This window comes from Fukomys damarensis, unplaced genomic scaffold (genome assembly GCF_012274545.1).
Source record: "Fukomys damarensis isolate Sample0158 unplaced genomic scaffold, DMR_v1.0_HiC HiC_scaffold_39, whole genome shotgun sequence".
NCBI classification, from domain to species: domain Eukaryota; kingdom Metazoa; phylum Chordata; class Mammalia; order Rodentia; family Bathyergidae; genus Fukomys; species Fukomys damarensis.
Window position 1 is genome coordinate 109,429,246 of NW_022900951.1, and position 15,374 is coordinate 109,444,619.

Here is a 15,374-nt window from a genome sequence, read left to right on the forward strand (position 1 = left end):
CTAAAGTGTCTAAAGACCACAGGCCAAAGCAGAAGAGAGTGCACCACTTCCAGCAAGGTCAAGTGTGATTATGAGCAAGAGCTAATAATCCCCTTCTCCTGTGTTTCTGGACCTTTCAGGCCCCAGCCTGTTGGATGGTGCTTCTAACATTCTAGACAGTTTTCCACACTTAGCTCACTGGAAGCACCTTCACAGACACACCCAGAAGTGTGCTTTGTGAGTTCTGTAGGCATTCCTCAATCCAGGCAAATGAACCACTCAGACTATCACAGGAACCATATGACAGGACCCATATGAGAAATAATGTGCAGGAAGGCCTTCTGTTCTCTCCCTGATCCCCTGAGCAGCTCTCAAAGTGCAGGTCAGAAAGCAGCATTGCCTCAGCAGTACTAGACACTTGTTAGAAACCCAAATTTTGGGCCCCACCCAGACTCACTATATCAGAAACCCTGAGGGTAGGTCCAGCCACCTGTGGTTCTGCTATACCTCCAAAGTGAAGAACAAACCGCTTTGGCTAATGACATTTCTCCCATTTCAGCTCTAATTAGCAATTACCAGCAGCTATGAGGCTATGGAGAGTGAAGCATTCGATATATGGAAGGGTCTTTCCAATGAAGCACATTTTTAAAACATTGCATTCCTAGGTGTGGTTCTTTTGCATACACACACACACACACACATGCACACGCACACACGTGTGTGTGTGTGTGTGTATGTGTGTGTGTGTGTGTGTGTGTTACTGCAGAGTGAACCCAGGTCTTTCAAACAGAGCTATATCTCCCCATCCTTTTTTTAGCTTTTATTTTGAGACAGGGTCTCATTAAGTTACTAAATTGCCAGTGTTGGGCTGGACCTTGTGATCCTCCTGCCTCAGGCTCCCAAAGTATTGGTATTTCAGGCATGTGCCACCAAGCCTGGCTTAGGAGTGCTTCTTTTATGTGTCCCAGGAATAAAGTTTCTTACGTGGAACTTTCTCAGTCAAATGTTAATCAAGGTAGGTGATTAAATGCATGCAGTATTTTTCTAGAATTCAAACTTAGGGCATCAGGACAAGAAGGAACCTTAAATATCACCTGGTCTATGTCTCATAATATACTTGAATTGCTGGCATCCTTGCTAAGTGGTGCTTGCTGACTGGGGACATAAAGACACAGGTAGTTGGGTCATACTGTCCACTGTGCTGCACACACAGCATTCACGTGTTTAAAAAAACCCAGGTCATCGAGAATAATTCACAAGTCTTGTGTCAACCCAATGCTATTAACAGTTCATGATCTCAAAGAGCAAATTCCAATAGCAACCACAGGCTCTTCCCTATATTAGATTTTTATTATACTACTCAAAATTGATACACATCAGAAGCTAGGGTATAAGAATTATTTGACTTGTACTTTAATACTCATTTTCTAAGTAATTCTTAATACTTACTTGCATTTTTTAACGAATGGCCCTGGAGTCAGGGGTTTTCTTGGGAAGGGGCACAAAGTGACCCATCAAGCTTAATTTTAAATTAACATTTCTAAAAAAGGTCATGGTTTGTCTTTTAGGTTTAAAAGTGCTACAAGGCCAAGTGAACACAAAGACACTGAACAACCTATGCAAAAAGTATGATGTTTTTTAAATTCTTTCAGTTCAGGAATTTACCAGTTGCGTTAGCTTCATATAATGTAGCTACTCATCATATAAGAGAAACAATCTAATGAAAAGAAGGGTGAGATGCTCTCTTCCAATGTAATAATGGGCCTTTACAATGGTCCTCATGACTCACATTTCATCTAGGTAAATGTTAGTTTGTGTGTATGTTAGTTTGTATTTTAAGACATAAGATTGGTCCTGTATACATACTAAATCCTGATACATTTCGTCCTTCAGAAAATTTATTTCCCCTCCTTTGTATTTTAAAAGACTTTAATGTGGTCATATAAATTGCAAATATAGAGACCATTTGAATGGGCATGTTGTTAATAAATGCTTGAGAAGTTCTATAAAACTGATATAACAAGTTAAAAGCTCACAATTTAATCCCTCAAAATGGCTAAGCAATTTGACAGGTACGTACTGAAGGGATACTATGGGCTCAAATCAAAGCACATAGTTTAACCATGCATCTTAATCTTTCTTCTGCCCAATCAGACTGTAATGAAAATTTCTAGAAAGACGAATTTCCCCCATTCAATTCACCTTTACTATACCACTACTTCTCACAAGTGGTATTATGAATGCATCAGATATTTTAAAAACATCTATAACTTTTAAGCTTTACTTCATATGGCAAGTTCTTGAATATTCACCTATTTCACCCAGGGTGGGGGACCAACAGAACACAAATGACAGGATCTAGAAGATCCAAACTCATCTCTCCTTAGACCTATTTTCACTGCTCCTGTTAAATGGGAATATTCAATGCTTTTTGCCTTCAAGCGACCCTTCTAAGAATGAGAGACATAATTTAAATTCTAAAATCCATACCAATTAGGTACAATATCAACCAAAGCATAGTAACTTCCTATTAGGGAGAAATGAACAACAAAAAAAAAACACTTTTGCATCTGTTTTTTTCTGTTAAACTAGCAGTTCTCAAATGTTCTTGAACATTTTTTTCATCTCCCACTCCACCCTTTTCTTCCCATGACATTTATTTTTACAGTGAAGAATGGAGCACAAATGAGACTGTCAGGTCCTGGTCCAAAGCCACCAGTGGCAACTTCATTAATTGTTGCAGTGCTCATCTCCATTTTTTTTCTCAGAACTCAGAGAAGCAGAGTCAGATCCTAAATACTGGAGAAGAACTGTCTCGGCTGAGCCACCTAGCAATCATGCTTCATAATCATTATGCCTGAAGCCAACTATACTACGTGTGGTGGCTACGAGAATCAGCCAAGAGTAGTGTAACCCAGAGTTCCACATCAACCAGAAGCTGAGTTAATTGGAAGTCAGAGCTCCCTTGCAGCAATTGCTTGTATTTATGAAAAGGAAATGCTGCTCAGAGAGTCTGTTTTAAGTGAAGGTATTGGTATCTGAAAGAAATCAGAAAGGAGCTGGTTGACAAGAGTTTGAAATATGGTGTCTGTGATCAGGGTTTATTTCTCCTTCAATTTTCAGTTTGGAGGCTTAAGTATATGCATGTTCTAAGGATCAAGCAGCTACTTCTCCTTGAGCTCATGAATGGTCACTTAACACAGGGATAGAAAAACAAGTGCCAGAATGGGCTACTAATCCAAAGATGCAGGACAGGAGGAAAAGCACAAGATTCTCCCTTAGTGGCTGTATGGCCATGGCCAGGAAAAAGGCCTAACTTCTCTGAGTCTCTTTTACCCCATCCACAAAAGAGGGCTATTTTCTCACATTTCTTGTGGATATTACCTGACACAAAGTAGATGTTTAATACACAGACACTATTAGTAATACAAGAAGTGGTATTACTGTCCTTCAATTTTTTATATATCAATAATTACTTTAAAAACTCCTTTTCAGATTGTTTTTACCTTTCCTAGGGGAGTAAAAAAATAGTCCATCTGGGGGAACATAAATGAAGCCAAAGCTGCTGTTAAGTCTGCTAAGAAGACTCAAGGCCTTATAAAACTGGGAGCTGTTTATCCAAAGGGAAATGCTTAATGGCTCTACCTTCCAAGGTTGTGAAATGTCCCAGACATCTGTGATTGTGAGGGCAACTACAGAGTGAAAAACAAGGAACAGAGAAAGCTCAATGCTGGCAAGACAGTTACATTATAAACAAAGAACACCATACACATCACACATACGTACAAAAATTAAGAATTAATCAACAGGTAAGTCCTCGCTCCTCTCATGCATTTTCCTTGCATATTACCTTGTTTACCAGAAGTTAACTTAGCACAAGTGTTGAGCTAGGGGATTATATTTTCCTTCTTTAAAATTGATTATTCTAGTGTAAGTGGTTCTGATTTAACATGGGACAAACTAAGAGTGAAAAGACAAAACTTTTCCATATGAAAGTCTTCTATGCACATATTCTGTCTTTTAAAAAAAAAAGAACATCATGTATTTTTGGAACATCTATTGCCAGCCACTTGTCTCACATCAACTAAACATTCAAAATTCCTGAAAAAGGTCAAAGGACCTTCAGCTGTGCTATTAAATGCCATTAGTTACTTCTTTATAAACAATGGACTGGCCATTGATTAACGAGCTAGAATGCATTCTAGAATTAACCCATGACCTTAAGAGACTAGAAGCCCTTTCCATTCAATCCATTTGCTTGATGCTATAAATTACCACAGTGTCTTTACATTATTAGGAAGCTGTCTTTTACATATAAGGATTAATTTCCCTGTCACTATACATGCTGTACTTCACAGTGTTGGTGTGGCACACAAACCCTAAGTTATCACATCAACAAAATTCCTGAAAAAAGAAGCCTCTGTATACACGCTATAAAAATTGTACCTTTCTCACTGTAAAGAAAACGTATGGAGTTATAGGAGATCAAGTATTTATTGATGACTAGTTAACAGACATCTACAAATGTAAAAGGGAAAAGGAGCATCAGTAAGTGTTTTACCAACAACAGCAACATTGGTTTAGAACTATCTCCTCTGTCTTGCCTTTTTGGTAAAGTCTATGGAAGTTTTTTTTTTTTTTTCAGCTTTAATTGAGTTTATTGGCACATTTTAGGGATACAGTACACTTACATTCATTGTTGGGATCTTGCACCTCTACATGAATCTCATTTTTTCTCCTTACCTCTGCCCTCCCTTCACCCCCTCCTCCCCTCCCCATCTACACTTTATTTTCATCTTTTCATTCTCCCACTTTTTCTTTTCCCTTTTTACTCTTCCCCTACCCATCCCACCTTCCCTACACCTTTAGCTCCTTTCTTCCCATTTCTAAATGTCAGTAATCTTATTAGAATCTTATGCATTGTTGCAGATTATTCACACCAGGGAAACTATTCGGTATTTACACATGTGTGACTTATTTATTTCACTTAGGAGTATATCTTCAATATGTATCCATTTTCCTATGAATGAATCTATTTTCTCATTCTTTATGGCTGAGTAATATTCCATTTTATAGAAAAACCACAACTTCTTTATCCATTTTCCAACGGATGGGCAAATAGGCTGTTTCCAAGTTTTAGCTATTACAAACTGTGCCGCTATAAACATGGGTGCACATACTTCTCTGTGATATGATTCTTTTAGTTCTCTTGGAAAGATACCCAGTGGAGGGATGGCTGGGTCAAATGGAACCTCATGTCCAAGCTCTTTGAGGTATCTCCATATTGATTTCCGTCTATGGAAGTTTTTAACAAACGCTTTCCTCTATCATGACATAATCTCACTCTTCAAGAGTGCCTGATAGGCCATGGTGTACCAAAAGGTCACATACTCAACTAATGTTTATCAGTGGAAAACAAATTAATAGGCTGCTTCTAGGTTGACAGGCCAATTGCCAGCTGCAGCCCTCATTAGAAGCTGTTAGCATATCAAAGAGTGCTAGGGGATGCTGCCAAAAGTAGGATCAGCCCTTTCTTCCCAAGTTTAATTTTATTAGTTGAAATGCATTTTGAATGCTGAGTCTCCTAGGGAGAAAATGCAATGTTTATCTCTCACAGCCCATGTCTTTGGCTAATGTGACCAGCGACACAGGCTCAGCACTGTATACTCACAACTTCTGCTGGGCATCGTTCCATCTATGAAGGGCACTCCCAGCACCAGTGAGCCAACTGGCTTTAGCACTTCCATATTTCTCGGCATTCAGAATTGCCAAGAAAGGGCTGAGGGCAACTATAAGTAAGCTGAGGCAGCCACTGCAAGGGGCCAAATGCTAACTTCTGTGTGGATATTTCACAGAGACTGCCACATAGTTTCATATGCACATCTCATAATAGAGTCTATCTGTTCATGATCTTTTGCCAGAGTAAAATCAGCCTGGGCATGATGGTGCTCATCTGTCATTTTAGTACTGTGGGAGGCTCAGGCAGTGGTATCACAAGTTCAAGTGCAGCCTAGGAAACTTAGCCAGTTATAGTAAGATACTGTCTCAACTTAAAATAAATTTTAAAAAAGGTTGGGGATGTAGCTCAATCCAAAAGCCCTGGGTTTAACACCCAGTACCATGGGAGGTGTGTCGGGAGGGCAGTAAAGGAAAAAGGAAAAATAGAAAAGAAAAATCAGGACACAGAATTGCATTTTGAGTATTATTCCAATTTGTGCACATGTATTATCTATGAACAAAATAGTCTGGTATACACAATGATGACGGTTCGGGTAATGGGGATCAAGGGTAATTGTTTTCAAAATGTTTCATAATTCTGTTCAAGTTTCTCAGTGATGTTTAAAAACTTTTTTGATTGGCACATAATATTTTCAACATATTTATAAGGTACAACGTGATCTTTTGGCTTATATATATATATATATATATATATTACGTAGTGATCAACAAAGGATAATTAGCATATCCATCACCTTCACAATTTATCACTTTTTCAGATTCCTGTTATGAGTGAGATCACGTAGTATGTGTCTGACTTACGTCACTTAACACAATATCCTCTAGGTTCATTCAAGTGACAGAATTTAGTGCTTTTGTAGCTAAATATTCCATGTTGTATATACATATTTTCTTTATCCATTCTTCTACTGATGGACACTTAGTTTGATGCCATACCCTGCCTACTGTGAGCAGTGTAGTTAATAAACACTGGAGTATAGGTGTCTCCGATGTGTTTATCTTATTTCCTTTGGATATACATGCCCAGAGTGGGAATGCTGGATTTTATGGTCCTGCAGTTTTATTTTTAGATTTTTTTTTTAGAATCTTCCTTATTGTTATCCATAATAGCTATACTGACTTCCATTCCACCAACAATGCACAAGGTTTCATTTTTCTTTCTCTTTAGTAATATTTTAAACCAGAGGGCCAGAGGATTTAGCTCAGTGGTTCCACCACCTTCCTCATAAGCACAAGGACCCCGAGTTCAATCCCCAGTACAAAAAAAAAGAAAAGAAAGAAAGAAAAAGAAGAGATTAACAATGGCTTATTGAATTTCCTTTTTCCTATAAAAATACATGTCACAGTTACTATCATACTATGTTATTTACACCTTGCTCTCACGTAGCATTATATGGTTAGTCTATCATATATGATGAAAAATTCTTCACAAATATTTTTAATGACTACATATCACATCATGAGGATAGGACACAATGTAATCACTGTGGGGCACAGGCTTATTTCTAATTCGTCATTATTATAAATAATGCTGTACACAAATAACGCACTACACAAATCTTCATGGAGATCTTTCTTCCCTTGAGATACATACATAGAAGGGCCGGGGGTTTAGGTCAGTGGTTCCACTGCCTACCTTGCAAACGCAAGGACCTGAGTTCGATCCCCGGTACCAAAAAAAAAAAAAAAAAAAAAAAAAAAAGAGAGAGAGAGAGAGAGATACATACCTAGGAGTGGTATTACTAAGTCAGAACATGAATGTATTCAAAACTTCTGACACACTGCCCAGTTCATCATCTGGAAAGGCATGCCCATCGACTACTCTGGCTGTTTGTCACATTTATCAGAAGAGTTCCCATTGCTTTGCTAATTCTTGGAAGAAGAAGGTGCTAAAGATGGGCAGGGACAATGAACAAGAATGAGCTGGAGCGTGACTGGCTTAGGAATGCTCTCAATCAGTTGAAGGCAGTGAACGATCAAATAAGTCTTTTTGCAGGGGCCTGGACATGCCCACAGAAGACGGTAGACAGTGATGAACACGGACTTTCCAAACTCACAGGCCTAAAGAGCATCAGAGTCAATAAAAGCAGTTCGACAGCAGCTCTTCTGAGTGTTTGCCTCCAGACAGATCAGCTACTTCCTGCTGATGTCATGCCTCCTGAGGAAGTCGAAGCTAACTGCAGAGGCCCAGAACAAAAAGTGCTCTGGGCTCCACAGAAGCTCTACAAGCATGTTCAATCTGATGAGATGGCCAATGCTAGAGCCACAATTGGTCACACTTCAGATAAACCACTCAAAAGGCAGAAAATCTTGGTCAATAGAAAAATGTGTGTGTTTTGTCTGAGCTCTTGATTTGATTACAGTAAGTTGGCAGTGGCTCGTTCTCATCAAGTTTCACAGAGAGATTATAAAGGAGCTAGCAAAACTACCCCATTTTTTTAGTCTCTTTCATAGAACTGTAAAGAAAGAGTAGCAGTGCTTTCCAACTAAATCGAAGATTATTTGCATGATCTGAGAGGAGCATTGTATTTGCAGAAAGGCCAGATGGCCTCCTGTACTTCTCTATATATTTTTGCAACTATTCAGTTTGTGAATTGTTGCTCACTGCACTGTAACAGAGGTTTTCAAAAGCAACAAATTTAAGTTTTAATGAATGAAATGAAGCGAGAATTAAAAACCAATTCATGTTATGCCACCCGTTTCTATGACACTCTTTCTTTGAGAATGTTTTACATGTTTTTCAGCTAAATTTTTCCCAGGTGGTCCTTAGTAATTATAGCTGTGCAAAGGATAATAATAAAACATGTAGTTAAAAAACAGTTAAGGCTGAGGTACGGAAAATTTCAAAACTTTCAGTTTAGCTGATGGCCACAAAACTTAGTTGAATATATCTGTCGTTGAAGGTGAGTGGACAGTTCGCTGCCACTGAGGTCATTACTTTCATGGGCCTATGAATTAAAATGCCTTCGACTCACTGAGCAGACACACTGGTTTTCCTACTGGCTTAATTTATGGCCAATATGAACTACAGAAAAATTCAGTGATTAAACTGCAGATTTGGCTAAGTCTGAAGAATGCTTCATCTTCTGCCTCTGGGAAATGATAGGAAACAAGGGAGCTTGGGACACACAATTATTTCTTTTATGTGCATTTTAAGCTAATTCAGAAAATTTCTACTATTATTTACGTTAACAAGCAGCAGGCTCATGGGCGGGTTTTCAAAGACCTGGTAAAAGTCGCTAAGGGTTAAGATACCATAGGGGAAAAATAGAGGGGGACCATACAGATGGCTAATTAACATCTTGTAAGACCTTTCACTGAAGCAGCTGGTCTAGTCACATGTTTAAAAGATTCACAGAAATTTTAGAATTGAAAGAGTTTTTAGAGAGCATCTAACTCAACCCCCTCATTTTATAGACAGGAAAACTGAGACCCAGTTAACTGCCCAAGGTCGCGGAGGGTTCACTGCAAAACCAGAATGACAATTCACCGTGTGCTGCCTCCCATCCAAAGTTAGTAAAGCTCACTCCCAAAACAAGCTAAGAGTTCCCCAACAGATTAGCTTCAGACAATTTCTCTATTTCTTTAACATTTCCTTTAACATGTAAAATATCTAGCAAATAGTTTGATTTGGGGAGTTGTTTAGCAATATTTCTTTATAGCTGCTACATCATTTTTACTATGTAATTCAAAGACATATTTAACATAGAAGCTCTAATCATCTCAGCCTATGTGGGTTTTTTATAGAACTGTCCTTTTAAAAACAATTAGTCTTTCACAAAATGCCAGGTATTTTGGGGTGGGTCTTTATGCTGTTTTCCTCAAACATGGATTATTCCTTACTTGTGCTCTTTCCATTCCTTTTGACAAGCCAATTCTTCTCCAACCCTCCCCCTCCCAACAGAGTATCTGATTAGCATATTCTTGAGACAACTAATTCAGCTACGCTAATTAGCAGTTCTACTATCAAAAACATTCCCAGAACTGGCCAAGAGGGGGAGCAGCTAGCTGTCACTATCAAGTTCTGGTTCCCTGTCTCCAGCATAGGAACATCCTAAATTAAACAGTGGGTAAAAAGAGATTACAGTACAGAAAAACATAGACACCAGCCTCCAAACTCAGAGGTACACATTTAAAACAGAAAACCTGAGATTTTGCTGAGGGTAGGGGGAATGCTGCCAAAGGAAATGTCTTCTTTATACTTCACTCAGGTCTCAACATATCCTACAAACATATTGGTTTATAATTTAGAAACTGAATTACAGACTATACAGCCCTTGAGTTGTGAAAATAATAGAAAACCTGAAGCACAGAATCAAAAAAAGGAGTGATTCATTTCTTCAATCTAATGACTTCAAAATTGCCAGAGCTGGCATTGGGACCCTGACATGGTGTCAATCAAGAAGGAATGATGGAAGCCAGGGATTTAGCTCAGTGGTTCTGGCAACTGCCTTGAAAGTGCAAGGACTGGAGTTCAATCCCCTAAAAAAAAAAAAAAAAAAAAAGTAATGATGGAAAACTGGGAGGAGTTGATTTCTGGCAACAGAAGGCTAACACTCTACAAGCTCCCAAACTTTTATTGAGAGGTTTATAGAAGGAATTGTTCTTATCTTTTCAAAGAAGTGTTACCTCATACACAGAGAACTTGTGATGACACACAAAGTTACATGGACTCAGCAGCTTGATCCAGTTTGTTTCCATGTGTCCTTCTGCTAGTTGTTCATTACATGTTCCCAGCTGTCTTTGTGCAACTTCATTGTTCTATCTTGGTTCCTCAACTGCCCCCTTATTACTTGGTCCAACTTCTTCTCTTTCATTCAGATCAATGACCCAAGGTTTGCATTCTTTAATAATTTAGACAATTCTTCCACCAAAGCACCCACCCCTAAATTTCTGAGAGTCAAAATACCCCAGAGCACTTTACTCAACATCTCTGGATCCTTAGGCCTTGAGAAGTATTGCAGGTTTTAACAGTCAGCTTTAAAAATCAAGCAGTGAATCAATGCAGCACCTATGAGAGGATTATGGTTGGGCAGGGGGCCAATAAACTGAGGTTTACTCATATAATCACATCATTTCGGAAAACCCAATTCATAACTGGGCATGGTAGCACACATTTATAAAGCCAGCCACTTGAGAGGCTGAAGCAGAAGACTAACACATTTAAGGTCAACTCTGGGCAACGTAGAGAAACATTGAATCAAAACAAAAAATTTTAAAAAGGGCCAGGAATATAGCTTAGTAGTAGAGTGTCCTTGGCTTCAATCCCCAATGTCACAAAAACAGAGAAAAAAACAAAACAAAAGAACAACAACAAAAAACCCAAAAAACAAAAACAAGCTAACTTCGAGAAATCATGCAAAGTATTCCAGCTCGCTCCATTCTGATCTCCAGATGGGACACATTTCAGTTACCACCCTTTCAAAGAAAATTAATGTTCATTAACTTTGTTTCTGCCATTACTTTTATTTGAAGACAGAACAAACTGGAAATTCACAATCATTTTTCATAAGTTTTGAAACTGAGAAAAGGCACAATTTTAATATATTTATTGAATGTGATGTCTGGTAAGGAAGGGGCAAGAGAAACTATTTCTCTGTCCTCTTCTTCTCTCTCTCTCTCTCTATGTAAGACTTTTCAAAAACACAATACAATGGAATCACAGAATAGTGCATAAAACCATGGGGAGCAAACAGCTACATCAGCAAGCCCATGGGCAATGACTCCAGAAAGAGCTCCATTTTATGAACATGGAGAGGCCTGGAGAAAGGCCGTCTTAAAACCTGGAAGTAGATTCATCTCCACTATACCATGCTGTTAAAAGGAGAGCCATTTCTAAACAACATGATTTTTGTTTCCTTCTGAATTCCATCATGAAGCCGCCATGTGGCAATTTTTAAATATCAGCATCTAAATGTTTGCAAGGACGTCTATCTAATTATGTAGTTTTCTCTCTTAAATAAAAGCTATTATCTTGAAAGAGAAATGCCATATGTCATAATCAAGAGAATATCTTTTTCTTTCTTTCTTTCTTTCTTTCTTTCTTTTTCTTTCTTTCTTTCTTTCTTTCTTTCTTTCTTTCTTTCTTTCTTTTTTTTTTTTTGGTACCAAATTTGGGACCTAGCACTTGCAAAGCACAAGGCAGAGAGAATATCATTCTTTTAAATAGTAATAACAATAACTTAGGGATCAAGAGAGACAGAGGTGGCCTAATAATGTACTCTGCCAATAAAACCCATTTATACACAGTATTAACACATTGTTAAATTCTCTTAATAAATGCAGTATATATGTAGGGAGTTAAGCTGGATTGTCAGCTTGACTGGCTTGAGAGCCACCTAGGGGATTAGGAAAGCATACTTCTTAAGTGTGTGTGGGTGAGTCATGGTGGCAAGACTTTGGCGTCTACGTTTCTCCAATCCCTGGCCCCTTCCCTCTCCAGCACATTTCCCCATGTTCTGCTTGCCAGCTACCACCAAGCAATCGGCTCTGCTCCACCAGGTCTCTTTGCTATGATGTTCTGTCTCGCCTCAGGCCCACAGCAATGGACTGAAACTTCTACAGTCTGAATTCTACAACCGTCTCCTCCTCTAAGTTACGGGTGTCAGGTAGTGTGTCCCCGTGATGGGAAAACTGACTGATACACATTTATATAAATTTATTCCCATCCACCCAGGGAAAGAGAATACCAAACATGTATTTGCATAAAAAGTGTCTGCAATAATGGAAATGGTCAATGATACACAGTAAGATGTACAGACAGTATTTTAGTTCAACTACATTATTAATTAAATATGCTGTCACGGTCTTCCCTGGAAACCTAACACTTATTAAGTCAGCTGTAAGTTTCAAATAACAAATCTCAAAGCCAAAATTTAAAATACAACCTGTTCTATAGCTGGGGACTGCCTTATCAGCTATATCAAATCTAATTTAGTCTAACTTCTCACCATGGTAACAAGCCCTTTGCAGAAACACTCAAAGACATTTCACATCTAGAAAATTTGCCTTGTACTTCTTCACCACACATAATGTCAAGATAAGCACGCTTCAAAGGTACTATGTAATTAGAGCGGCCTTTAAGACAGGCACAAAAGGAAATCATTCCTATTAAAATTAAATCTACTTCACAACAGTCTTCATACTGAGTGAATAGCACCAAAGCAAAGAATGCCGAGGTGTTTTTGGACCTCATATTCTATTTTTAAAAGTCTGTTATCTGTAATGCTGCTTCAAATAGTATTGAAGTGTCACTCGTTTGGCTCATATTTCTTCACTGCTAAAGGAAAGTGTGCATGTGAGAAGCCATGTCCGGCACAGATAGGAATGTGTTCTGTTGTGGCATTCCTCAAGACCACACCAGGCCGGGGATTTAGCTCAGTGGTTCCGCCATCTGCCTTGCAAGCGCAGAGACCCAAGTTCGATCCCCGGTATATGGAAAAAAATGACCACATCAGACCTCAGGAAAGAGCAAGGCTGGGGAGAAAGCCTAAATTAATAAAGACTACAGTATGGTAGCCACTTCTGTGTTGCTACCACATGGACATCCAGGAGCTGAGCTTTACTCTGTTCCGTGTTCTTCAGTTTCTAGGAATTCTGGTTTTCTTGGAGAATCCATTTTGAAATTTAATTTGAAGTCTAGCATCTGCAGAATCTTTATGGCTATTTTGACTAAGACAATTTTCAGATGCCTGCTTTTTATTAAGAAGTCCGTTTTTTCAGTATATGTGCTGCTGAAGCGAGCACAAGAAGTCCTTTTTTTAAAAAGTGACTTGCATCAACAACACTACATTATGCTCACCCAAGAAAATAAATGAAAGTATTTAAATTAAACCAATCTATTTTTTGGCCCTCTAAGACCATAATGCCTACTATTACAAATTCCAGAGCATCTGAAAGGACTCTTAAGCTGCAGGGCTAACTTACCCCTGATAGCCAACAAAAAGAATATCTTGGGAGAAAGCTTAAGCATTAAGGGAACAGAGAAGCTCTGAAAAAGCAATCATACAAATTCAACTGTCAGCTCTTAAATGTGACTTGAATAACATACCATCAAACCTCTTGTACCGGGAAGCGAAAACAGCTTGCAAATGATTGCACTGTTCAGTGACCACACTTTTGAAATCATCTTTACTTTGCAGGCTGTACTTCTCCTCCATTTCTTCAGAGCAGCAGGTATAACCCTGGGGACAGATCTTCAAATGATCACCTGGAAGACAGAGAGTGGGACAGTCAATCTCTCTCATCATCCATCAAGTACAAGAGGAAAAGGTTTGATTTAGGCACACGCTTCTTTCCAGTCTGCGAGACTCTGCACAGGCCCAGTCAATAGGTGTACCGAAAAAGTTGCAGGGTGTCTACAATCATTTCTTCCCTTCTTATAAAAATAATAGAGCCCGCTCCAAAAGACAAAGGAAACTTCCCATCATGGAGACAGCTAAACTCCAGGGGAAAAAAATCAGTGTGCCCAATAAACAGTAGCATTCAGTTCCAATTTAAGTATCTTTTATAAATTTTCTGAGATTTTATGGTAAACACTGCTAAGTCATACAAACAAGACGTAGTTTTTTGCCCCCCTGGACTTGGAAGAGTATGCTCCACGAGACTACACATCCTTAAAGAAAAATTATTTATAACATATGTGATAACAATAAAAAAGCTAAGCAAAGACATGAGTTAAACTAGGAGGAGGCGAAGGGCTTTGTACATTTTAAAGGGTCATCAGCACAAAGAGTGGAAGAGTTAATACTTATAATCTGAGCCTATGATAACTCACAAAGAGGTGACCGGAGATAATCTTCAATTTTGAGGTTTTCTGTCTAGCATCTCCTGGGCAGATGCCAGAGACCGTATCTACCTTATGATTCTGTGCAGTATAACCATTCATCCCAATAGAGTCTAATGGTTTCTAAGAAATGTAATCTTCATATAGTGGGTGTAACCCTAAGAGAAAAAGAAAATGTCACAGACATTCCTCCTCCATGGCAGCCCAACCCATGAAGCAGTTCCCTCCCTTACACTGCCTACATTTTTCAAGGGCAGGGAATTGAAGGCATTCTTTATTCCTCTGTTAAGAGAACAAAAATTGTGCTTTGAAGAGACAATGTCTCTCTCCTCACAATCACCAAGAAATGTGGTATTGCTCAGAAATCAACCCTGCCAGGTACTAACCCGCTAGTCATTTCAGTAATTGGCATGGTATCATTTAGTAATACATTTACACAGGTTAACTTTCATTACTTCTTGTGCTACTGCTGTCCATATTCCGTGCAAGGCAAAGGGGGTCAGGAAAAAAAGGTCAAGATTGCAGAAATGTAAACTGGATGCACAGTGGTGGGTATGTGGGATCCCAACTACCCAGAAGGCTGAGGCAAGAAGGTTGCTTGATTCCAAGAAGTTTGGGGCTACTTGGGCAACATAGTGAGACCCTGACTCAGAAACAAATGTCAATAATGAGTACACAGGAGACTTGGGGACCTGCCAGTGGTAAATGTGCTCAATAAACAAAGGTCTAGGAAAGGAAAAGCAAGTCTTCCTAACAATGTTCACCATGGGAAACAAGGTGGACCATGAGCTGCTCACAGCTGCTGCTCGGCTTTGTGGGCTTACAGCCTAACAGATACCAAAGGAGCTTTGGGGCATTGTATTTCCCATCA

General features: G+C 38.9%; 1 protein-coding gene across 1 annotated transcript in view; it reads right to left on the reverse strand.

The window, feature by feature from the left end:
- Window positions 1-13,927, reverse strand: part of Gpc4 (glypican 4) — a 37,016-nt gene extending 23,089 nt beyond the window's left edge. The window contains exon 1 of the mRNA XM_010614297.1: window positions 13,769-13,927. Coding sequence (XP_010612599.1) covers window positions 13,769-13,877 — 109 coding nt within the window. The 5' untranslated portion in view covers window positions 13,878-13,927. The remainder of the gene's footprint in view (window positions 1-13,768) is intronic.
- Window positions 13,928-15,374: the final 1,447 nt, after the last annotated feature.